At 41.4% G+C, this 26,011-nt stretch overlaps 1 protein-coding gene across 5 annotated transcripts in view; it reads right to left on the bottom strand.

Moving 5' to 3' along the window:
* Nucleotides 1-26,011, bottom strand: part of MAP7D2 (MAP7 domain containing 2) — a 73,861-nt gene that overhangs the window by 36,818 nt on the left and 11,032 nt on the right. For all 5 annotated transcript variants that reach the window (XM_072328997.1, XM_072329006.1, XM_072329019.1 and 2 more), the window contains exon 2: nt 455-532. In XM_072328997.1, the coding sequence (XP_072185098.1) occupies nt 455-532 (78 nt within the window). The remainder of the gene's footprint in view (nt 1-454; nt 533-26,011) is intronic.

Raw genomic sequence — 26,011 nt, 5'->3', positions numbered from 1 at the left:
CCTTGAATGAAGATGGCTATAAAACTTCCAGAAAAATAATCCACTTTATGAAGGACTTAACAGCTCCGTGGTATCTTTTAATACAGCTAAAACTTTACACGCTAAAATCAAGGCTGTTTTACCAAATAATCCTACATATTATCATAAATGTTACTCCAGGCTTATTTCAAGCTTTTTGTTTCTTTGTTTTACAAATACAAATCCTAACAGTCAGCGCGTTAACCTACATTCAAAAGTACATGTATCAGAGAAGAAAGTCAACTCATCACTACAAAACAGAAAACGTTTGAATGAAAATTAAAGAAGGAATCCATCAATTTTAAAGAAGTAATGTAAGTGATAAAGACTAGTAATAAACTAAATGACAGTGTTTAAAACTTGGAACAGATGTCACACAAGTAACTTAAATCTATTAGCATATATACATAAATAAAGACACTTCCCACCATCTTACCAAGATATTTCTCCCTTTCTTCTCTTCGCTCCTTCGCTAGTCTTTGTCTTTCATCGGTTTTGAGAAATCCATCAATGGCTGAAGTGAGAAAGAGAAGAAAAACAAGAGTTAGTAAAACCAAAGAAGCATCCAAAAGAACTCTCCACTTCCTGCAAATCGAATCTAGCCCATGTAACAACTCAGACAACAGAAATGACTTTGCACTTGGTGGAGGCAGGTGGGTTAACAATCTCTTACCTACAGCTGAAGTCCAAACACAGCTCATCGGCCTAAGTACCCGACTCTTCTCTGAGTGAACAAGCAAGCTCTTAGTGCTCATTTTAAAGTTCGTATGTTTCTTGGGAAACATCATGCAGATGTATTCCTTCAACTTCGTTAGTAACCTCAAAAATGAGTTTTTAGCTATCAAGTTTAACCAAGTTTTTGGCTAACAAAAAAAAAAAAGGCCGTTCAGGAAAGCAGTGGAAGTAGTATATCGTTCTCTCATAGCTTAACACTGTGTGGAGTCCCAGCTGTCGTATTTGCGGCCTCCCAGCCCACAGGAAACCACCAACACCAGCTCAGTGCAACAAGCAGTAATTAGTGCTGGATGAAGCTAGGGAGACAGCAGCCCTCCTACTTCCTTTTCCAGGTAGGAACCAGTTTCCTCCTCTAGTCAGTACCTACAAGCACATTACTCTCCTGGGAGGAGGCTGACTATAGATGTTTTATAGCCACATATTGCAGCAAGGCCCAATCCACTGAACAGCATGATTTGGCCGGGCAGTCAGAGCGTGACACGTGAGGAGGCTGAGAGCCACCTGCCTTTGCACCCTGCAAAATGCTGATAGCTGGGCCTTCACAGGCTCCTCCATCCCAAACACCACACAAGCTCTCCAGGACCTGCTTTCTGGACAAGCCTTAGCCACTGACTTGCGAGAGAAGCCAGCTGACTGCGTCCTTCCAACAACAAGGCCTCCCCAATGCCCTCATTTCTCTCTTTGCTTTCAGGATCTCCTGGGGTCTTAGCAGGGTCATAGCGCAAACAAGCAGAGGGTTTCACAGCAGTTTATATCCTTTACCATCATTATTTGGGCTCCCTGCTGAGCTTTCATACAATGGAATCCCCTTCCCCTTTGCACAAAGAACTGCAGTTGCTCTTTTTTTTTTCCCCCCCCAGATAAATATAATGGAAAAGTGATTTGGATTGTAATCACAATTCTCTGCCCCAAAAATTACACTTCTAGGCTCAAGAGGGCATTCTGCCCATGGAAGCAAAGTTTGTACAGAGTGAGGACTTCTCTGTAAAGGGAACTGCTCTGTAGCAAGTCTGAAAACCAGGCTCAGTGGCCTCTTGTGGCTAGAGGAAAAATGCGAGTGCTCACACAGACAGCAACTGCCCAAAGGCAACCATGTCCCGGGCAAATGATGATTACAGCTGCTGGCTGGGTAGTTACACCAGGAATGTGTGGGTCAGATCAATATCTACTTATGACCAACAACTCATCCTACTTCCAAACTAATCCAGTTGTTTGTTCACTTGGCTGCCATTAATTGTCAGATTTGACAAGCAGTGAGAGCAGCAGCTCAGTACAGCAAATGTGACAGGGGGTTCTAACTACCAGAAAGGGCCTGCTGTTAAGCGTCTAGAAAGGAGAAGAAGCCCACTGTCGGCATGGTTAAATTAGAGCTCCAATTAATGGAAAGTTATTTAAAGACCGGAAACTAAAAACAGCCTGAAAACTACAATTTAGACTAGAAGCAGCAGATATGAAACCAAATCTAGATGAAGAGCTCAGGGAAGGCTAGTAAAGGCGTATGTTTGGTGGCCCTGCTAGGCAGGGGGGTTGGAACTACATGATCCTTGAGGTCCCTTCCAACCCGGGTGATTCTGTGATTCTGTGAAGGAAGACTGGGCTTGAGAGCAAGTACAGGCTGCAGACAGGGATGGAGACGAGCAAAGGCAGGAACTGAGTTCTTATGAGTGAAGGGATGTGGTTAAGAAGCAGCACCTGAAGAATGGAAAACTGGATGGCAGTAAGCTGGAGGGATTGGAGGAGCCTCTGGTTCATGTTCATAAAACAGTGCACTGACTTTCACTGCCCTCCTGTCACAGTTGTCAATAAAATTACAGCAATCTATCTCTAATGTGATTGCTTTATGAATGCAAGGGGGTAGAAGTGGATCTAAAAGCTCTGGCCTTGTCACAACTGCCACAGCTATCCCAAGCTGAATTGGGATGAAACCACTGATTTTCTAGGTTGGCTTCCTCAAGACTATGGATGTCTCAATCCCACCAGGCAATATTAAAAGACTGTCAAAGTTGTACTGCCAGATGCTTAAGAAATGAGGATGTATAAGAACTAAAACAGTCTGCACAATCCTTGTTTTGCTTCCTTCCAGACATATTATTATGTATTTTTTCTTTTTAGGTCCCTTGACTTATGTAGTATGTAGGATGAACTTCCTCAAAGGGTGAACCAAGTTCATAACAAAGGAATTGCAGTTAATGCTTCCTGCTTCATTTCCTTCTGAAACTGGAAAGTGTTTAGAAAAAGAAGCAGATATAATTTGAAGGCTGCCCTGGAGAAGAACACTCCACACTTGGCTATGACACAGAGGAAACAACAAAATACATGGGATGATTGTTCATTAAATGCACAACTCACCAATGTAGAAACAAACTGCGTGGAGGAAGACAGTATGTAATCTATTGAAACACAGACATCATAACTGCATATAGATGCAGCAAGGGTAGCATTAAAATAGCACAAGCATCCTCAGAACTAGTATTTCGTAACTGAAGTACTTGACTATGTGAGTCAGCTTCTCGATCAAAAAACAAAGTTTTTTTTAGGTTTCAGAAAGTAAACAGAGCTTTGAAGGCTGGAATAATATTCCCTGGGTAGTAACTTCTAGCATGATTTTTAAGACTTTAATTTGTTTAATACATGCATTCACGCAATGTACATTCTAAGCGTAATGGGTACACCAGCTATTTGCGATGAGAAATTTGATTAACGATAGGAATGCAAGCTCTGTTTTGTAAAACAGACTACAAGCAGCAGGCCAGCACAGACAGCTCTACAATTACAATAACATCACACCATCTCTGTTTCGTAACATGATCTACCGGTAGATGGCAGAGCAAGGTTTAAATGAAGAAACAAAACCACGCAGTGAAAACGTTTTCACTGTGATGTAGGAAGTGAGCTCAGGTTAATATTTTGCACGCTCAGCATTATCCTGAGCTTTCCTTGCATTTAACTAAAGCAGTTTAAAAAGATGCGTAACAGTCAGAACAACATTTAAGACACATAAATATATGCCAACCAGAATAATGAATACAAAGAGCCACTAGCAGAAAATTCTCCCTTTACTCCCAGTCTTGCAAAATATGGAAAATGCCCAATTAACAACAACAAAGATTTTACAGTAAGGAGCTGCTCTCTCCTCCCTTCTCCAAGTACGCTGTTGCTACTTATATTTTATTTCTCAGCTCCGTTCCACAAAAATTCTCTCTTTCAGGGAGTCCCTATTCTCAAAGGCTGCTGACTGACAGTTGCTGTGCCTGACCACTAGGCTAATTTCTCAGGGCCCTGCCTCATTTTTGACTGAAGAGGGTCAGCTGCTCCTCTGGGACTTTGTTACAGCAAGCAATTCTAAAGAAGACTGTAACTTAAAACCAGTTAAAATGTCAGCAGCCCTGAAGCAGCAACCTGTCATCTAATGCTGAAAGGCTATTTCAACACTTAGTTACTTTGAAATATATACTCAGAACTAAAAACTGACACGTTAATCAGTTTCAACTCTTTTTGATTGGCAACGTAAATCTATTTAGACAGATGAAACAGTGCCAGAATATGTACATATATTACGCACTATATACTGTTGCATAAACTTCTTGGCTATTGCGAAAGACAGAAAGGAAGACTGTTGTGTTCTGACAAGGCACAAGGCGAGCTTTGTCTTTTGAAACCCATCCCCTGCTACTGGTTGAGAATACAAGTACTCAAGGACAGTCAGGCAGTTTGAAGCTGAGAGTACTTTTCAGTAAGTTGAACCAGCTGTCTGGACACTTCATCTTCTGAAATTTGCAATGGAGCAGCAGCCAACAGGTATGGTTCCTATTCATAGATTTTCTTACTTTGTTTTTAAACCTATGTAGTCTTCTGTACTCTACAATACCCCACTGTATTTAGTTACTTGTTTATATGTAGGAGATACTCAAGCCTTTGGTAGCAGACATCCCAGTGAAGAAGTTAACTGGAGATCCAAAGCCAGCTCTACATAACATATTTAGAACTTTGGCCACCTACCATAGTCTGTTCAAAACCATTAGACCTTTGTCCACTCTACACAGCAACATTCCACATATTTAGACCTTTGCCACTGCATACATCACCTAAAATGACATAGCTGTATTGGTGAAATTCCTGATTCAAATGTACGTCTTTCAGAGGGAAAGCATTTTTCTTCTGTATCATTTATAGTGTTCAGGGAGGCAATACAGCTGAATGCTCACAGAATAGGCAATTTCCAGCATGGAGGTGGCCTTGATAGCAATGTGGGGAGCAGATCTTCAGAGCTGGCCAGACAAACGTACCGCTGCACTTTCCACCCCCCCTTCTGCTGACAATCTCCACTGTTTCAAATTATATTGTCTCAGCTGATAGAATCAAGGTTTTACTCCTTGTAATCTGCTTTTCCTCCTTCAAGACTGTTCTTCAAAATAACAAAGAACAAACTTTTCCACCTGCTGCTGCTTTCCACTGCTGAATGAAGAAACATTCTTCAATTTCACGGTGACTGACTATAACTCTGCAGGGAAACAAAGGCTTAAGATGGCATATGACTGGGGTAATGAAGGACTACTTTCATTAAGAAAAAACATATTTTCTGAACTTTGCTTATAGGATATTGCTGAGAGGTATTCAAGTAGAGTCTACGGGCAAAAAATAGGTGAGCCTTACAGGTATGTCAATAAAATCCAGTGGAACTTCCTCGTTTGACAACTGTCTTTTACTAAGCTTAATTTAAGAAGGTGCTTATTGCATTGCACTAAAACAAACAAGCAAAAAAACCTACAAAGAAACAGAATTTTTCAGTTTCAGTTAGTTAATTTTATTGTTAGGTTTGTCTGTAGAGACTTCAAATATAACTAGAAAAAGAAAAAAGATATATTCTATTATGTCTGAGATAACAGGAAAGTTATTTGTTATTATAAAGATGTTCAGTGGACATAGTCAATAAGGAAAGACTCACATGCCAGACACAGTGGCATTTCAGACACCCGGGGCTAATTGCATAAGACATGACCTGGCAGGTATCAGAGAGAACCTGCCAGGGATCTGCACATTGCAGTTAAACAGCTGGGACATAGAGTGTCACAAGATGCCAGGTTCATGGTCTTGAACCCCACACGAAACATTCAAGGTTTTCATTTGCATCAAGATGCACACCATACGAACACAAAGATAACAGTACAAAAATACATCCCACAAACACCTTATCAGCTCTCTGGGGCTGCATGCCCTGTGTATAAGCTGTATCTAGCCATAACACAGCCCCAGGCAGACTCCAGTATCATGTAAACATAGCAGATATGTCTCAGGTCACTCAGAGAGCAGATAATATACACTAGCAGAAATTTTGTCATTTACGAAGACATTAATGATTTAGCATATGGAACAGATCTGTTAGACAGCCAAAGATGCAGCAAACCCATACAAAGGAACTGCACTGCATCAACGTGTGTTCCATATTGCTATTTCATTTAAGTGCTTTGGCAGCCACTCCCTCAGGCAGGAGGGAGTCAAGAATTTCAGGCTGAGCAGTTCCCTTCACCAGGATGTGTTCCTTTTCTCTGTGGTTACCTTCTATGATGCTTGGTTAGCAAAGAGAAAGAAGAAAAAAGATGAAAAGAAAGGAGGCTCCTTTTGCTTATCGCATACCTTTCACACAGCAATTAGTAACAAATGGGATTAATTCCTCTGCTAGAAGACAAACAGGCAACTACTGTTAACAGTGTCATACAGAACACAAAATAAAATGTTCCTACATATAAACATTACGTCCAGAGCCTTAGCTAATTTTTCTGAGTGCCCTAATATGAGCTTCCAAGCAGCCATAGCTCCATCAGTCACCAAGCAAAGTATTCACAGGCCTAGGGTTAGCTATAGGGCAGCCCTGCAGCTGGGGACCTGTCTTCATTTTGCCCCTTTTCCCGAGACCTTCATCTTTTGCAGAACATCAGCAGATGCAGTAATTTGCAACAATATATTTCTTACAAAAATGTGAGTTGACTAAAGATTATGAATAATTTTCAGAGATATTTTACTTTTTCTTAAAAGAATGACTTCATACAGTATTAGAATTGAAAGCGTGAATGATTTCTAATACTTATATCTTATAATAAATTAAGCAGGCTTTTAAAAAAGAGCTTGATTTTAAGAAGTACATATTTCTTTCCTAGTAAATGTAGACACGATCAGTTTAAAAGGCTATCATAATTAAAGAGGCATCGTTTGAGACATGGAAAAATCAGTCTTTAAAAGGGACTCAGTCACCACTTTTTCTTATCGTTAAGAAGGTGTTATAATTAAAGCTCTCAGGAGTATTCACCAAAAATAATAATGTAGTCCTTTTCCCATTCAGAGGTGCAACTGCACCCAGGCTTATGGTGAGGAGTAGAACAGAAGAAGAGCATAATCCCAAAGGAAACTGTGCATTCCCAATACTACCTTGATAACAGATTCATGCTATATAAACTCCATGTCCAAAAGAAGCCAGCCTTTTTTAACCCATGCCCTGAGCAACCAAACCTATACCACTGCCAGCTAACCACTAGCAACTAACTTATGTGCCTGGTCATGGGCTACTAGTTCAGCAGCTGATTAATGGGAAAAATCAGCATCTTTATCCAATGAAAATCATGCATCCTGTGACAAAAAGAAAACAAGAAACAAAAATATATAGTACTTCTCAGTTATCACTTTGAAAGTGAACAGAAGCAGGGTTCAAAAAGGAATAATTTTGGGACCAGCTGGAAATAGACTGAAACAATAAACCAAACCTCAAAGTTATGAACATTATAGCTGCAATGTTTTTTTCCCCACAGTATAAGCTTTTTGTCCTTCCATACACTTCCTGCACTCCTCTTAAACCAGCAATTGTCCTAACATGCATTTAGCCTGCACACACTGGTTCACTTGCACAGTCCAGTCTCACTGACTCCAGCAGAACGACTTTCTCAGAGCTGGCAGAAATACCTCATCATGCCCAGAGAGCCTTCACATACCTTGCCCAAGCCCTGAAAGAGGCCCTGTCACCCATGTACTGCAATAAAAACTAAATCTAGGAAGAGGCAAAGGCCTTATTCTGCACCAGGAGAAGTTAAGGTTGGACATAAACTGGTCACTGAAACTAAAAGCAACAGTTTTGCATCCTCTTGAGCTACACATTCACATATTAGCATCTGTTGATTGCACGTATTTATGATTAGGCATTAGATACCCAAAGCCCAGAGAAAACTAGGATTTCACTGAAACACACTGATCTGTTAAGCAGCAAGTGAGACAAAAACTGTCAGCTTCCTCCACCTAATTGGCTTTGCTGTCATATGGCACTGAACACTGATATTATTCTTTAACCATATTACAGCTTTCATTTCTGCGCTGCACTCTCAGTGACAGCTAAAGGCTATGAAGACAGCAAAAATGAAGAGGGAGAACACACCTGCTACTACCAGATCCCGATACCATGAGCTTTAGTGATATCCTTACTGGCAGAGCAGTCCTACACAGCCCTCAGGTGGACAAGGAACCAATCTGCAGCTGAAGCTCGACTCCTGCTGTTTTAGTGGGTTTTTTTTGGTTGTATTTCTTTTTCTCCCCCTCTGACAATGACAGCTCTCATTCAATCCTTCACAGCAACTTCCTACGCTGCAATTTACAACCAAGGGGTGCAGGAGCCAGTATTCGCAAAGGTGCTTATTTGGAGAAGACAGACAGTTCACACACACAAGCCCTTAGAAAAGTTACAGCGTATTGCTGAGAAGAACCAGTGTCTTCACCCTCAAAAAAATTACCAGCCCGAGTAATCTGTCCTATAACACCCAGCAGTGGGGCTGTCCCTGTCTGTTGTCAGACGGGCCAACTGGTAGGGATTAAAGAGAAAAAGCAAAGTCTACCTCTTGATTAACCTAAATGTCCGTGTCTTTATACAAAACCATGACACAGCATACCTACAGTTAGCTCGTAAGGTATTCCTCTCCAGCCTTGAGTAGAAATTACAACATAGGCTTTGGTGTTTTTTTTCAATAATTATCTTTAAAAATCAAAATAATCTAAAAAAGGATAGCTAGTGAACAAACAGTAAAACGGTGTTTCAATCTGTGGACTAAGGAACCACCCAGAGAACACACTGGCTTGGTGAAGGAGCCAATCAGACAACACAATCTGCAAAACATATCACTGATATGTGCACAGAGACAACTCTGTAAAATCACTTTTTAACATTACCTTCATTTTTCATAATATCCCACCCTTAGTCATCAAGTTGGTGATGACTAAAGATGAGGAGAAGACTTCAGAATGTTCCCCTTTCATTCTTTCTGTTGAGCAAAATGAATATAAAGCATTTAACAAAGGCAAAGTAACAAAGCACTGATGACTTATTAACTTGGGCTCCCATCAATTACTAATCTAAAAGGCTTCCACTTTCTGTGCCTCAGGCTCACACATCACTGAAGCTGACTGCTACTCCAAACAGAAAAAAAGACTGGATTCCTGAAGAAGGAAATGCATTTTCCAAGTGATTTTGCAAAAGCTTCAAAAAAGAAGCAAAGCTGATTAATCCAGAATTGATATTACCAAGTGAACTTTATCCTCTATGGACCTGACCACGATTAGGAGCATGAATTAAAATGTTTCTTTTACCAGGCTTCACACTAATAATACTAACCATGCACTCATTTAAGAGAAAGGAAGAACAGCCATTGATACATCACAAGGGAAGTGATGTATTCTAGGAAAAAGCACAGCAAATCCTCAGAGGGAGGAAAAGCTTCTACCATTAGACACCTTTCTTTACCCTGTTTTCTGGTGGTGTTTCAGACATATACACTTCATAAAGAGAGACATCCAGTCCCACTCACCTTGTCTACTCCACTCCGATGGTCAGATAACATTTGAATTTAGTGGAACTCGAAAAAGGCCATTTGATTTAGTGAGTTATTACCAGAAGAATAATCTTCAAGACCAGAAGGCAGTATGCAAACAAACTGATGCGCTAACAAAATTAAGGCTGGTCATTTCTGCATTCCTTGAAAAAGTTAAGTGAACCTATGTTCGTAAATACTGATTTCATTTGATCTTTTGCACTTGAAAAGGTGCTAAAACGATTAATCTACTTTATTACCACTACAGCAGATAAATCTTCATTTAATCTGTAATTTCTCAGAGGATTATTCGCTGAGTTTCCGCTCTAAATCTTCTTATTTGTTTACGTAAATTCAGAACACTAGTCACGTTACCAGCTCTTGTGAGGCCCCATCTGGAGAACTGCATCCAGGCCTGAGGCCTCCACTATAGGAAAGATGCAGAACTCTTCGAACAAGTGCAGAGGAGAGCCACTGAGATGATCAAAGGGCTGGAGCACCTCTCCTGTGAGGAAATGTTGAAGGAACTGGGCTTCTTTAGCTTGGAAAAGAGAAATCTCTGAGGAGACCTCATTTTGGCCTTCCAGTTTTTGAAGGGAGCATATAAACAGGAGGGGGAACGGCTGTTCATGAGCATGGATAGTGATAGGCCAAGGGGGAATGGTTTTAAACTGAGATGGGAGGTTTAGGTTAGATATTAGGAGGAAGTTTTTCCACACAGAGGGTGGTGATGCACTGGAACAGGTTGCCCAAGGAGGCTGTAGATGCCCCATCCCTGGAGGCATTCAAGGTCAGGCTGGATGTGGCTCTGGGCAGCCTGGTCTGGTGGCTGGCAAACCTGCATGTGCAGGGTTAAAAGCAGAGGTGCTGCAACTAGATGATCATTGTGGCCCTTTTCAACCTAGGCCATTCTGTTATTCTATGATTATCTAGGAAGCTCTTGGCCTGCAGAATAAGTAAGGCATTTTATCAGTGGATCAAGGGTTGGACAGATAGGCATGAGTCTCCCTGCCTCGTTCACTTTTGAAACTAGTGCAGACAACAGAAACCTCAAAATGGCAGCCAGGCACTTAAAACCAGAATCCTAGTCCCTTATTCACGTGCATGCTCTGAGAAACAGAGTGCACTCAGTGAATAACTGCCCTCATGGGCCCTACTCACCCTTGTGTTTGTTTCATTATGAACTTTCAGAAGCAAATCAATAACTCTAATACCATTCTTTTCCTAATATTTCAGAGCTTTGATTCTACCCATTCAAATCAATGGCTTTTCTTAATATTTCAAATATTTGTTTTCAATTAATTGCCAGCCAAACTGGCAGGCTTAAAGGAAGGCAGGTAGGGATGCTGTACAAAGTATGCACTTCAAGTGATGTTTAATCCAATGGTGTGACATGAAACTGACAACATAAACTGACCAACAATAATGAAAGAATAATTTTCCATGGAATTTTTTTTCTTCTTCATAAAAAGCAGAATAAGAAACTGCTAGCCCTTACAGTTTATCAAACCAGCACTATTCCCTCAAAACTGAGTGATAAACGAGCTTAAATAAATGTTTTGCAAGAAACATAATAAATTCTAAAAGGAAACTGAAGTAATTACTTGCACTAGTGAACAGCCGTATATAGTAGTAGGCTGTCAGCTCTGACAGTGGCATGGAGCACATTACAGCAAGAAGAGTTCTGTGGTGTAAAGGACAACACATAAGATAAGCTCTACTGGTGACTGGATGTTATGCAATGTTGATTCTTAAATTTTATTTACTGAAAAAAAAACAAGTGTACTTATACACACATGGAGAATGTGGGTTTCTGATAACTGCTACGATGACAGTTCAGTGTGATTATGGTAATTACCTGTTTAGTAGTATAGCGGAATGTTGCTGCAGAGAGTACTAGTACCTTATGCTCTGTTGTTTACCCTGATCTTATGTAGTTTGCCTCACTTGTTATTTAAAAACAAACAAAAACAGATAAGAAGGAAAGGCACTGGCACAGCTGCCCCATCCCTGGAGGCTCAAGGCCACTTTGAACGGGGCCCTGGGCAGCTGAGCTGGTGGGGGGCAACCCTGTCCATGGTAAGGTGGTGGGGCTGGGTGGGCTTTAAAGGTCCCTTTGGGCTGTGTCTCATGTATCTCACTCCCACAGACCCCTTCAGCTTCAAGCACAGGCACCCTGTCCCTCCTTCCCCAGCAGAGGCGGTCTGAGGAGGCTCCTGAACTGCCATGAGGCTCCCTGGCCCATGCAAAACAACACAGAGGTTTTAAACATATCATCACATTAGGTCTCATTCTAAAACTTCAGTATGGCCTGTACAGATGGGAAACACCCCTGTACAGAGGGATCAGCACAAATGTGAAGTGAGCCTCATGGTGGGCACAGGCCTGCAGCAGGGACCACAGCACACCAGGCACAAGCAGACAGCCTGACCAAGGCAGCCAAATCATCTGAGGCAAGATGAGGAGTTCCAACAAATCCAGTCTTTCCCTATTTTTTCATGACTGCAACGCATGCAAGTAAATAAATCAATAAATAAATCATTGTTCCTTTTCTTTAAGCCATGATTAAAGCAAGACGGACTTCAAACCAGAGTAAAGAGCATTTGCTTCCTTACTGCAGCTGATCCTTTCCTTCTCATTTGACTATTTACAAGTTTCAAGGTTATGAAGCATCATTTCTTCCTATCTACCTCACAGTAGAGGTTGTAGAACCTCTAGTTGTAGAACTTTCCCCAGGTCCCTCCACTATATAAACTTGGAAAATAGGTCCACTCCCCCTCTTATTTGAAGGAAGTTTGACCAATTCTTCCCTTTTCCACCTCACACATACCAGTCTGCAAAGACACTTAATGCCATAAAGCTGCCATTTCCAGCTCTCAGACAAATCTCTCTGCTTTAAAGCTTTAAAGACTTATTTGCTCCATTTTAAAACACTGTTTATTGCCATGCTACACAGCTAAAACAATTACAATTTCTGTTTGATACACGACTTCAGAATAAGTCTTTGGGTACTACCGCCACTTCAATGCAGCGCTCAGAAAGTGATGGTGAAGGTTTGAGAGCAGAGCTTTGTACAGACATGAAGAACTTCCAGCTGATAAATGGGGAAGGGTGATGGCTCAGAGTCCTTGCAGGCAGGCTGCGGGCACTGCAGGCTTTTCACAGCAAGCACAACGGTTTGGAAAGCTTCTCACTGGTTCAGCGAGCAAAGGAAGCTAACACACATCAGAGCTCCACGTTAGCAGCCAATTAAAAGCTTCACATTATCACATCACCTCACTGAATGCAATAGGTAGGAACAGAACACCGTAATTTGCCGACCTCTTTATAAGATCAACAACAACAACAAAAAAAAAGAGAGAGAAAAGAAAATAAACAACAGAGTACATACAGTTCTGTTCCCACAGCTTCCAGCACAGGCACATCTGTACTCAAAACAGACAGTGTTTTCATTTAGTGAATACTGTGATTACCTTAATGTGACTAATTTGGGGTGAGCGTACACAATCCTTTCCAAACTAAATTGCCTCTTTGCTAAGTAATGTTTTCGTAGTACTAAGTAGCCTACTTCTGTCCAACCTCCCTTTTGAGGTTCTCATCTGTTAAGCTATGTTCTCATCTATTAAACATAATTGTAGCAGAGAAGATCACTTGGATGCTACCACTTCTACACTACAATGGCTCTGAATCCAGTGAGAAAAAAACAGCCGTCTAATACATGCAGAGCATTATTCTCCTATGGTAATAAAGCAATTAAACCGTGTACATTTATGTACTAATAATCAACATGGCTACATGTCTCATTAGCATCATAGTGGGGTGAGTAGTAGTCATACCGCAGTCATTTCATGAGGATCCAAACAGGTGGAGAGGAAGTGGGCCAGTGTACAGCAGCTGAGCAAGATGGCATTTTTGTTAGCTGCCTTCTGCTGCTGCAAGATCTAATTTCCATCCAGGAAAAAAAAAAAAAAAAAAGAAAAAAAAAAGTTTTTTTGGCAAATTTAGTAAATTTCTACATATGCCTCAGTCAATGGGTTTGATGAAGTGTGGATCGCACCTATTTGTCTCATAAGCCTTTGAATATTGATTTAGGCAAGCAAAGCTTGTCTTGGACTCTCTAATTAAGAGCTATTACAAGGCCAATCAAATAATACAATTAAAAAAAAATAAAAACACGAAGTCTCCTCCAATTCTTCTATTATATCATAAATAAGCAGCTTGACATAAGGTATCCAAAGCTGTTAGGGAATTTATTTATTTGGAAATGGCAAGCCAATCTCAATGTCAGTCTGACAGCTTTCCCTGGGGAGTCAATTTACTTAAAAATAAATTCAGTCATTATCATACCGAGACAGAATTATTAGATCACACATGTAGTCGCATTCTGAAGTATTGCAGTTATGTGAAGAAATTTCTATAGAAAAAAAATGTTAACTAAATTTAAAATTAAGAGTTACGTTAGAGCTTCTATCAGATTTACTTTTGGAAGCAGCAGTCATAGAACCATAGAATCATCAAGGCTGGGAAGACCAGTAAGCATCTACTCCAACCACCAGCCCATGCCTGTGACTGCTCTAGACCACTGCCACATCTACCCTGTTCTTGAACACCTTCAGGGACAACCTGAGGCCATTCTATCCCATCCTATTACTGTTATCTGGGAGAAGAGGCCAACCTCCACAACAACCTCCTTTCAGGCAACTGTAGGGAGTGATAAGGTCTCCCCCATGCCTCGTTTCTGAGGACTGAGAAATCCCAGTTCCCTCAGCTGCTTCCCATCAGACTTGTGCTCCAGACCCCTCACAGCTTCGCTGCTCTTCTCTGGACACACTCCAGGGCCTCAGCATCTTTCTCGTAGCAAGGGGCAGAAAACTGAGCACAGCACTCAAGATGCATCCTCATCAGTGCCAAGTCCAGAGTGGGCACAACCACCTCCCTGATCCTGTTGGCTGCACTGTTTCTGATAAAAAACAGGATGTCATTAGCCACCTTGTCCACCTGGGCACACTGCTGGCTCACATTCAGCTAACTATCAACTAATACCCCCAACACCCTCAGTGGTATGCCCTCCTGCAACAGTGCTTACATTAAGATTGCTCCCATAAAATGTATTTATAAGTATTCACCTATTCAATCTAGCACTTCACAATTAGGGACATACAGTACTGGCACCAATGAAATGGAGAACAGAATGAAACATCATAGTCTCTAGGGACAAAGTCCATATATCTAAAAAGACCCATGACTTTGGTGCTTTGGTGCCAAGTGATGACGTTGTACAGAGGCCTGATGTAGATTACTCACCCAGCAAGTCTGTCACACACTCTTTGGAGTGAGTTATTTGAAAACACCATTTTATTTTAAATTACTTTTTTTTTTTTTTAAGGCTTATCAAGAGAATTTTCATCCTACTCACCTTACCGAAATAGCTTGAAGTAGAAATATTTGGCTCAGGGAAGAGAATTACTGAATTTGTACATGCATGTGTTTGATCCTGAAACTCCAAAGTATGCCAAGCCAAAACAGCTCAAACCTCCACACAGCAGACAACAAATGGAGATTTCTATTTTAACATGCACACGTGTGCATGGCAGATCTCTCAACTTTTCTGCCTACCCAGTCCATGATTGTGCAAGGAGGGGTGGGGGCACCAAGCTATGCAGTGGGAGTCTGCTGGAGAACGAAGGTACCAAGGGAATTCTTATAATGCAGAATGCTTGGAGCCTCATGCCCAGCTTCATCACATCTTGGTATCGTCACTCCTCCCATACTATGGCCAGGGAAACAAAAGGCAGAATACATGGCAGGGCACACACAGCTCATGCCAGCAGCTCTGTTTGGCAGCTGGGAGGGAGGTGACAGCATGGCTCCAGGAAGCTGGAGGCAGGTGCTGGCCTGCCCAATTTCACACCGCAGCCGCACAGCCTGACAGAGCTGACTTAGAATTTTGTCTAATGCTGGAATTCGTTTTAAAATACAGGATTGTGTTACAGGGTGACAACTAGGTTTTTTGAAACCATTGAAATCTGTCCTGGTATTCTGACCACAGTATTCTAAAAATATATTGCTTACAAAGGTCACTAGGTAAAATCAGAATCAAGGGCTTGCAAGGCTCTGCAAGGCAAGGAAGAAGGGCAACCAAAATCCACTTTAATTTACATGCTTATAATGGTAGTGTAGCAATATTTAAGAACACTGCAGAGCATGACAACAGAACACACAGCAGCATCCCCTGACATCTGCACACATCAAAATAGACTGAGCTAAATATTTCGGCATATGAAACCTAGCAAAGAACATGACTTCAATAGTCTCTAGAGGCAAGAAAAGCTTTTAAAAAGGAAAACAGAGGCAGACAGTGTACGTGGAAAGACTGAGATAAGGCATTATGAAGGTTTAACTACAGGCTCTTGAAGTTTAGTTTTCATTCTCTGCAATCGCTCAAGCCCTAGTTCAGAACATTTTATAAAGCAAGTCAATCTTTCAGAGTAATACAGTGGAAATTCCCTTAATGTGCACATCCCAGAGCCCTGGAGGGGTTCAGAGTGCTGTGACTCTACTTTCCTAAGGGTGAAAACCTCACTTCTTTGATACTGCTGTATTCTTACATGTGTGGTTAACAGTGATTCACAGAATCATAGGGATTGGAAGGGACCTCCAGAGATCATCTAGTCCAACTCCCTGCCAAAGCAGGTCGCACAGGTAGGCGTCCAGGTAGGTCTTGAATATCTCCAGAGAAGGAGACTCCACCACCCCCCTGGGCAGCCTGTTCCAGTGCTCCGTCACCCTCACCATAAAGAAGTTCTTGTGCACATTCGTGTGGAACTTCCTATGCTCCAGTTTCTGGCCATATCCCCTTGTCCTGTCTCCACACACTGCTGAAAAGAGTCTGGCCTCGCCACTTTGCCCCCCACACCTCAGATATTTATAGACCTGTATCAGGTCCCCTCTCAGTCTTTTCTCAAGGCTAAACAGACCCAGTTCACTTAGCCTTTCTTCAAAGGGGAGATGCTCCAGGCCTTTCACCATCTTTGTGGCCCTCCACTGGACTCCTTCCAAGAGATCCCTGTCTTTTTTGTACCAGGGAGCCCAGAACTGGACACAGTACTCCAGATGAGGCCTCACCAAGGCAGAGTAGAGGGCAGATCCAAAAAACAAACAAAAAAACAAACAAACAATAATCAAGAAATAGTCTACAGCATCATAAAATGACTCTAGTTTTGCAGAAAGCACACAGCTCTAGACCAAGGTCAGTCCAATCAGACTCAACAGTCAAGTCCATGCTGGGCAGGATGCTTGCTCAGGGCTGCAGTAAGGCAAGTGAGATAACACACCATAAGGAAGGCATGAAACACTGTTCTCTGAGATGTGGCAAAGCAGGGATCTCTCTTGCTCCTTGTTTTGCCTGAATAGGCATTCACAGAACAAGCAAAAATACTATCAGGGAAGTTAGCACATCGGATCATGTTTTCCACTCTCATTCAGCTGACAGAACACTTAGTAGCCAACTTATGTATATCAAGAGAATATTAGAAGGAAAAAAGGAGGTTAATCTAACATACACATAAATGAGATTTCTCTTCATTCAACACAGGTCATGATCTTAAAAAGGGTAAATACCTAAGAAGAACTTAAGGGTTCTGGTTGATGAAAAACACAAGCCAACACTTGCATCCCGCAAGACCAATGGTATTCTGGACTCCATCAGAAGAGAGGTGGCCAGCAGGAGCAGGAAGGTGATTGCCCCCCTCCCCCCCCATTCTGCCCTTGTGAGGCTCCAGCTGGAGTGCTGTGTCCTCATCTGGGGCCTCCAATACAGGAAAGACATGGAGCATTTGGATAGGGTCCAGAGGAGGGCCACAAAGATGATCCAATGGCTGGAGCACCTCTCCTATGAAGACAGGCCGAAGGAACTGGACTTATTCAGCCTGGAAAGGAGAAGGCTGTGGGGGGATCTCACCAAAACCCATGATATTGAAACTCACCAAAACACTGTCCACCTTGTTTGATTTATGAAGTCAACACAGTAAGAATAAATAACCTTTCATCATGGAAACAGGAGCCAAGAACTCTGACTTGTCTTTGGGAGCGGACTTCTGTTATGTTCATACATGCAACAACACGCAACAAGGCAAGCTGGTGTACTCAAGCACAAATTACATATATTTCATGACTATTCAATGAAGTTATGCTTCAGCAATAATGTTACTAGAGATGATCTGAGATAGATTATTATTAACAGGAACAATAACATCTTCCTCAAAAATCAAATACTTTCCTAGCTTCTGAGTATTTCTCAGCTTTGTATTCTTATCTGTATTAGACTACTCTAGGATTTTAAAGGACAGCTTAAGAAGTCCCTTTGAACGCAAGCCAGTATTAAGTAATGAATTTTTCATGGTAGATTACATTTATATCTGATTAAAATGGAAAGTACTGAATAAGTAGTAAGCGAACAGTCTTTGCACAATTAAGTTTTCACTCTCAAAATTACTAATGCTTTTAAATGAGAACTGAAAATCTCCACAAGTCTACGCTATATTTACAAAACTGTGCGAGTAATCTGGAGTAGGAGAAAAAGTACAAGAACAGACAGTAGTCTTGTAGACTTTACAAAAGACAGGAGAGTGATGAAGTTTTCCTTGTTATGTATTTTCCTGCAGAAATTCCAGCTTCAAAAAGAATTGGGACTTCACACTGTAAATAACTGCTTAAGGTGTTAACAAGCCTTTTTATCATACATGCCAAATTTTGGACAGAGTTGAAGTTTCTTAAATTATTTCAAATTATCCCTGATAATTCTAGCACAAACTGTGCAGTTATTTTCCAAATACTGCACGTTTCTACAGATGAACTCATCATAAACAATTTTCACTTGTGCTTATTGCACAGATAAGGATTCTCTAAGTGATCATGACGAATACTGGTGAATTAGAACAAAAGATTGATCACACCTGTGGACAGCAGACACCTCCCACGTTTGAAACACAGTGAACGGGCACTTTTACACATACAGCATTCAAAATCCTGTGATTTTAACTTGCGTGACTTTTGTTACGATGCTTCTGCCTGATTTCTGTGGTGCCTTCCAGTTATTGTCACGTAAGGCATCCTGAAGAATGGCATCCAACCCATTAGCCACGTTCACACCATTGACTTTCATATCTACACACCAGTTGAGCTACAAACCAAAGCCATTTGATGCTTGTACCCAATCACTTTTTAGTTCAGCTGCTGTCTAGAACTACAAGTCACGTCCAAAGCACATGCTTTGTGACAGAGCCACAGCCTTTTCAAGTCATCCTTTCATTTTTTTGATCACTGACATTTGAAAACCTTTCACCTCCAATACCCCAATGCTAACAGCTAATCTGCAACACCTCACACTTGCCTCCTGTAGACATTACTCCCCCTATACAGTTGCACCTATTGAGGCTGAAACTTGTCTGCCATTTTACTGCTCCATTACTCGCTAATTCTTCTCAACTTTAGTAAATGACTCTTTACATGAATGTTTTTAGCACCATATCAACAGAAAATATCATCTCCATATTCACACATCCCCACACCATTTATGAATTCTCCAGCACAGCACAGAGCTTTCATCAAAGCATTTAGCATCTAATGAAGCATCCTAATACATCTCAGAAACTCCAAGCGTACTTCTTCATCTGGACCCCTTCACGTATTTACTGACATTCTGTGAGAAGTCCCAATTGATTTACAAGACAGAACTTCTCCTTACAAAAAGCACATCGTTTTTTCAGGGTGTATGTTGTCTAGCAAGTTTTATACTCAAAAGCTTTGATTTGCCACTCTTTAGTTCTCTGCATCACTTTGAAGCCTTTAAATTGAGGCTAACGTCTTCTGGCATAAAAAATAATTTAAGGGATCATTGTGAGAGAATCTTACAGATAAGAAAGACCCCCTAAGCTCTTCCACGCTGAACACTGATGCAAATAATTGAGCTCCAGTGATGCAGCCTTATGTTTCTTGACTGCTGCTTTGACACATGCACTTTTTAGCAACCTGCCACATAGTCTGGCAGGCTTGGTGTAACAGGGGGCGGGAAGTGGGCTGTGTTCACTGTCTTTTTTTATGTCTTTAGCTGTTTGCTCCTCAAGAACATTTGCCCTGTCATATTATCATTTTATTTTTAACATTCCAAAGACTATGCTTTCTTCCATCTTCTCATTTGGATGTATTTTTCCCTTCGTCCTTCTGTTTCCAATAGCTTCCCTTCCTACGCTCTTTAGCCACATTTTATGTGTCCATGGAGAAACTACTATTTTTAGATTATATTATACAAGTTTTGTGGGTTTGGTTTTTTTTGTTGGTTGTTTGTTTGTTTTTTTAACTCTAAGAAAAGAAAGGAGCAAGAGAGTGTGTTATTGTAAAAAGAAAAGGTACAAATTCTCACACTGGGCTTATAAGTCATTCAATTCTAATAAGGCATTAGAAATAGCATAAGATCAACAATGGCAGGAAAACTGGTCAAAGCTGAAATATTATCTATATATTTGGCAAACACTGAGGTGCAGTGAAGGAAAGAAGGTTTCATTTATCCAAATAGAATTTAGAAGTGTTATTGAGCCAAATCCTACAGCTGCTAATGAAAGCAGAAGCCAGGAGAAAGGGTACAATGAGACCTAAACCACCATCTGCACGACTGTGCTTACACAAAGGCTCAAACCTCAGGCTTACAAGAGCAGAGACTGCTTACCGCAAGCAGGAGACAAAGCTGCGTCTGCAAGGCTGGAGAAGGCTTGCAGGCAAAGAGCTTCTTTCACACTGCTGACAGGGCCTGGCTGTACGAATCTGATGTGAATTACAAAAACAGAATAAAATAGAAATAAAATATAGGTACTGCCTATATATAAAAATATAGGTACCTGGAAGCCCTCACCGTTCCTTCCTAGTTGGGACCCTACAACTTGTTTCTTATTTGAAATGTGAAATCTATTCCCTACTCAGTAGGTAGGCTGCCCAGAGAGGTTGTGGATGCCCCGTCCCCAGAGATGTTCAAGGCCAGGTTGGATGGGGCAGCCTGGTCTAGTATTTAATGCGGATGTTGGCAGCCCTGCCTGCGGCAGGGGTGTGGGAGCTTCATGATCCTAGAGGTCCTTTCCAACCCAAGCCATTTTACGATTCTGTGATTAACCAAAAGAAGTCATCTCAACAACCTTGAAACCACAGGATCCTCCTGTTCCAAATGGAAAATTAAACTCACAGCCTCAATAACAAGCAACATAATAAGGAACAGAAACATGTACCAAATACCCGAGTCAAATAAATGGAATTAATACAGTTGGGTAAGCTTTAGTCACCATTAGGTAGACCTGTATCACACACTTCTCCAGCAACATTTTCTTCTTTCTTCTCACATCTATGTGCAATTTAACAAGAAAAATAGCCTCCATGGATCAAGATGCAGTATAATCAAAAACAAAAATCAGAAGCCTGAAGCCTTGTAGAATTCTGTAGAATCAATATTTTTTCAAACCTAGGCCCAAATGCTGTGTCAAATGGCAGACACATGGAAATCCAGGGAACCCTCGGTACCTTGCACAGATCTTTCTAAAACAGGCAGCTCTCAGGGTTATATTTGTTCCATGTTTTCCAACTACTATATTGCCAAAGCTAAAGCATCGTAAACAAACACTACTGGCTTAAGTGGCAGACCTTGTAACCATGATGGTTAAAGTCAATAAGGTACACTACATAAGGTGCAGTAATACTATTTTTGACTAAAACAAGCTTCTGTTTCAGAGTCAGAGAAGGGACTGCATGCTGTACGTTTTTTTCTCAGGGCACATCAACAGATTCCCCAAGCTTCCTATGAAACCTGTCTGTCCTCTTACATCAAAAAGGATGACTTCCCAGCTAAGGATCAAAGGCTTATAAGAGAACACCCCCAAAGAAACACTCCAAGAAATCAGACTCCAAATTTTTCAGTTTCATTACATATAACTGTATTCTACACTGTCAGCCTTTGCACTCGTGAATGAAGGCAGCATTCTTTCCCTGCAACAGAAACAAATTTTTAGGCAAAGTAAATTCAGTATCAAGTACTGGAGCAGGTCCAGAGAAAGGCAATGAGGCTCATTAAGGGCTTGGAGAATCAGCCCTATGAGGAGAGGCTAAGGAAGCTGGGGCTGTTTAGTCTGAGGAAGAGGAGGCTGAGGGGAGACCTTATTGCCGTCTTCCAGTACCTGAAAGGTTCTTACAGTGAGAGTGGGGCAGGTCTCTTCTCAATAGTGACATGTGACAGGACAAGGGGAAATGGCCTCAAGTTGCACCAGGGCAAGTTTAAGTTGGATATTAGGAAGAACTTCTTTACAGAAAGGGTGGTTAGGTACTGGAATAGGCTCCCCAAGGAGGTGGTTGAATCGCCATCCCTGGATGTGTTTAAGAGCCGTTTGGATGTGGTACTCAGGGATATGATTTAGCAGAGGGTTGTTAAAGTTAGGGTACAATGGTTAGGTTGTGGTTGGACTTGATGATCTTTGAGGTCTTTTCCATCCTGGGTGATTCTATGATACATTTAAGAAAGTAGAATGCCCGGAACAGACTAAGAGAACTTAGTTCTAAACGTAATACCAACAAAACTAGATTTGATGACGCAATCTTTGCCTACAGCAAACCTGTGTAAATGTTCACCTGAAGATAGTATTTCTCAAGAAAGTCACTTTACAACAAATTAGCACAATAGTACTACCAGCCTTCCACTATATATCTTCAGGTTCAGAATTTGCTCAAACTGAATGCTCAAAACAGCATGAAATAGACAGCACTCAAACCCTGCGAGCCTTAGATGTAAGACCAAGGAGACCTCAGAGTTTTCGCAGTTCAATGAAAGCAGAGTAAGAATGATTGCTGAAAAAGATCACTGTGAAACAACAGCAGTGCAGTAACAGCACCATAAGGTAAAACATCTGTGAGATGGGGAAATCAGCCTCTTCTCCTGGGTAACTAGCAATAGGACGAGAGGGAATGGCCTCACATGGCAGCAGGGGAGGACCAGGTTGGATATGGGGGAAAACTTCCAAGAAAGAGTGGTGATGCAGTGGCACAGGCTGCCCAGGGAGGTGGTGCAGTCACCATCCCTGGAGGTGTTCAAGAACTGTGGATGCAGTACTAAGGGACATGGTTTAGTGGGGCGATATTGGTAGGTGAACTGTTGGAATAGATCATCTTGGAGGTTTTATCTAACTTTGGTGATTCTATGACAGAATCTTAATCCCCATTATCCTTTTTCCCATTCATCACAGCAATTAAACGCACTCACACAGAAATAAGTAAATGAAATGCACAAAACCTGCAACAACTAAACCCATTACAAGAGGATGAAAAATGAACAGTAAGAATGAATGGAGCAAGGACTTCACCGAACTTCATTTTTCTTTCCATTTACATGCAGGCTAAAAGATTTTTAAAATCACGTTTATCTTACACGTTCCAGTAAACAACTTCACACCTTGATTTCCTTCCAAGATAATTCATCAGGAGCAAGATGTTCCTTTTAAAAGATTATTTCAAAAAGGGATCTGATTGAAAAATCAAAGTCAGTATGCAAAAACCCTTATCCGTTCCCACACATTAAGAAACATGTAGCGGGATCATTAGGAAAACCAATGAATTTCTATGCAATGTAATGATGTTTCTTTTCAGAATAAGAATACAGAAGGAATTTGTTTATTCTTTGACCACCTTCTTATAATCTTTTCTTTGGTCTTTAACTCGCATTTGACATAAATGAAGTAAAACATATTGATCAAAATTATCTTCCTCAAGATTTTTCCCATGCCAACTGTACCTAATCTTCAAAGAAATTCAATCCTCCTAACTGAGGCTAACTTCTAAGACAGGAAAAAATTGTATTAATCCATCCAAATGACCCTACATCTCTGTTAGTCAATATATCATACTCAATAGTTTTTAAAACAGTTATTTTCAACAACAGGAGTTGTTTCCTCAACAGTTGAGAGCACAGACACATAAACAACAGAGATAAGATTAAAATTTGAGAACTTCAAGGTTATATTTCTGTGCTTCAGTGCTGCTATTGCACTACCTTAAAGAGTTACACACACGTATATGTTATGAATCCTCGTGCAAGAAGCACTGTAGACAAGCTCTACAAAGCGTTAACAGATTCATTACTTGTTTACTCCCCCAGAATTTTTCAGAACGTTGGCACTGAACATAACAAGCTTTATTCTTGCTTTTTAATCATCATTTCCAAAAAATACATAAGCCCACTTCCTTTTGCATTATCTTCCTACCCCTTGCCCTCCCCTCCTCCCCCTTTTTCTTTTCCTTTTTAATTTCAATTCAAGCTCTTTGAAAAGCTCCGTATCTTTATAGCCGAGTTGTGGTCACTGATTAGCAGATGTACCATCCTTGCAAATCTCAAACCTCAGCATGTAAACTAAGTGGTAAGGACAACATCAGGACAAACGCTGAGTTAGTGACTTCAAATAATAATGAATTTTTACAGTAGAGTAGTCACACTAGAGGAAAAACACCCATGTACGTTATAAAGCTTTAATGAAAGCAATACATCACTTGTTACCGGTAACGAACAGCTACAGCCATGTCTTGGTAGCATAAGCTATACAAACAAGCATGAGATCTATGCCAACAAGCCTTCCAATGTACACAGCTTCCCCACAAAAAAAACCCTCAAGAGTGTGAGCTTCCTACAGCCTTCATATTTTGGACAAGAGAAGGCTCAGAGGAAACCTTACGGCTCTCTACAATTACCTGAAAGGAGATTGTACGGAGGTGGAGGTCAACCTCTTTGCCAAAGTAGGGGGGTTGGAACTACATGATCCTTGAAGTCCCTTCCAACCCGGGTCATTCTGTGATTCTGTGATAGGATGGCAGAGAATGGACTCAAGTTGCATCAGGAGAGGTTCAGGTTGGATAATAGAGAATATTCATTTTCAGAAAAAGTGAGACATTGGAACAGGCTGCCCAGGGAGGTGGTTGGAATCATCATCCCTGGGGGTTTACAGGAAACGTGGAGATGTGGCACTAAGGGACATGGTTTTAAGTGCTATGGTGGTGATGGGCTGACTGTTAGACTGGATGATCTTGGAAAAAAATCACTAAATGATTTGCCAGAAGTTGCCCATTGTATTGGTTGTTAATATACAGATGGTAGCAAATGTACAGAAGGAATAAGCAAAGGAAAACTCACCAATGGTGGTGCCTTGGCTGAAGAAGCTGGGGCAGTCCTCACTGGTGAGCAACCTCCAAGAGATGCTGCCTCAGTGGGAGTCAGCCCTTAAATGAGGTCTCAGAGGGGATGGAGTCGAGCTCCACCCCTTCCGGGAGCACAGCTACATCACTCTCACCTGTGCTCCCACAGCTGACCCCACACTTGCCTCAGCTGATTAATCAGAGGTTCAGGCTGTGATTACCAATCTCCCATACACTCATCCACACCCAGAGCAGAGATTCTGTTTTCAGGAGGACCTAAAAGCTCCTACAGAGAAAATAAGAGTGAAGGGGCTCCCTCCTCATTCCCCACCATGGAGCTGCATATGCTATGCACGTTGGCTAACCCACAGTTTATATGGGTCAGCATTTAAGAGTTATGGTAAAACAGAATTAACAAGAGCATAAGAAGAATATCACTCACATTTAGTATGAAATGCTACAAATACAAAAGATTTTTAAAAAGCAAGTTCTGCTCAACTGCCATGAGATAAGGCTAGTCCCATGCTGCCCTGCTGCTCTGTTCCTAAAAGGAACCCACACAAGGGGATGCTTAGTGTCTCAGCCCTGTTTGATCATGCCTATTGCTTCCACTTCCACAATTAAGCAGCCTATTTTCAGTACCTTTGCTAACACACACCTCTGTGGAGTCCCTCCAGCCCCAGCCTCCACTCCCATGTAAGGGGACAGAGTTTAAGATACCTCTGCACGCAGTTGTCTGCTATGGTCTCTCTGCTTGTCAAACACAACTGCTACTTGGCTTTTTGTCAGCTATAAAGGCAAGACACTAAAGAAATAAGAGCAAGTATCCACTTCTCTCACTAGCTTACCGGTGCACTTAGTGTCGCTTCCCACTGGCTCCACATGTCTGTGCTCACACATAGGTATGCTCCTCCTGGCTATCACTACTGCTGTGCCAAACATTTTAAAAAGCACATGCCTCATGCTGGAAGTACAGTGTTAAACGAGCTGCTGCTTCTCTATACTGGCAAGCTATCTGCGTAAGAGATGAAAATCATAGTACTTTCATAGGGAAAATACTTCTAAGGATGCAGCACACAATAGATGTGACAGGGCCTTAACTTTTTTTGTTATTATTATTTACACTCCCTAGAAGATTTGGTTAAGAGGGACAAAACAAGGCTGAAACAAAGAATAACTTAATATGATGGCAGTTGTACATGGCCTCATCT

The sequence above is a fragment of the Excalfactoria chinensis genome, chromosome 1 (assembly GCF_039878825.1).
Source record: "Excalfactoria chinensis isolate bCotChi1 chromosome 1, bCotChi1.hap2, whole genome shotgun sequence".
In the NCBI taxonomy this organism is placed as follows: domain Eukaryota; kingdom Metazoa; phylum Chordata; class Aves; order Galliformes; family Phasianidae; genus Excalfactoria; species Excalfactoria chinensis.
Note: the sequence above shows the minus strand (reverse complement) of the source record. Positions and strands in the feature narration are given on the sequence as shown.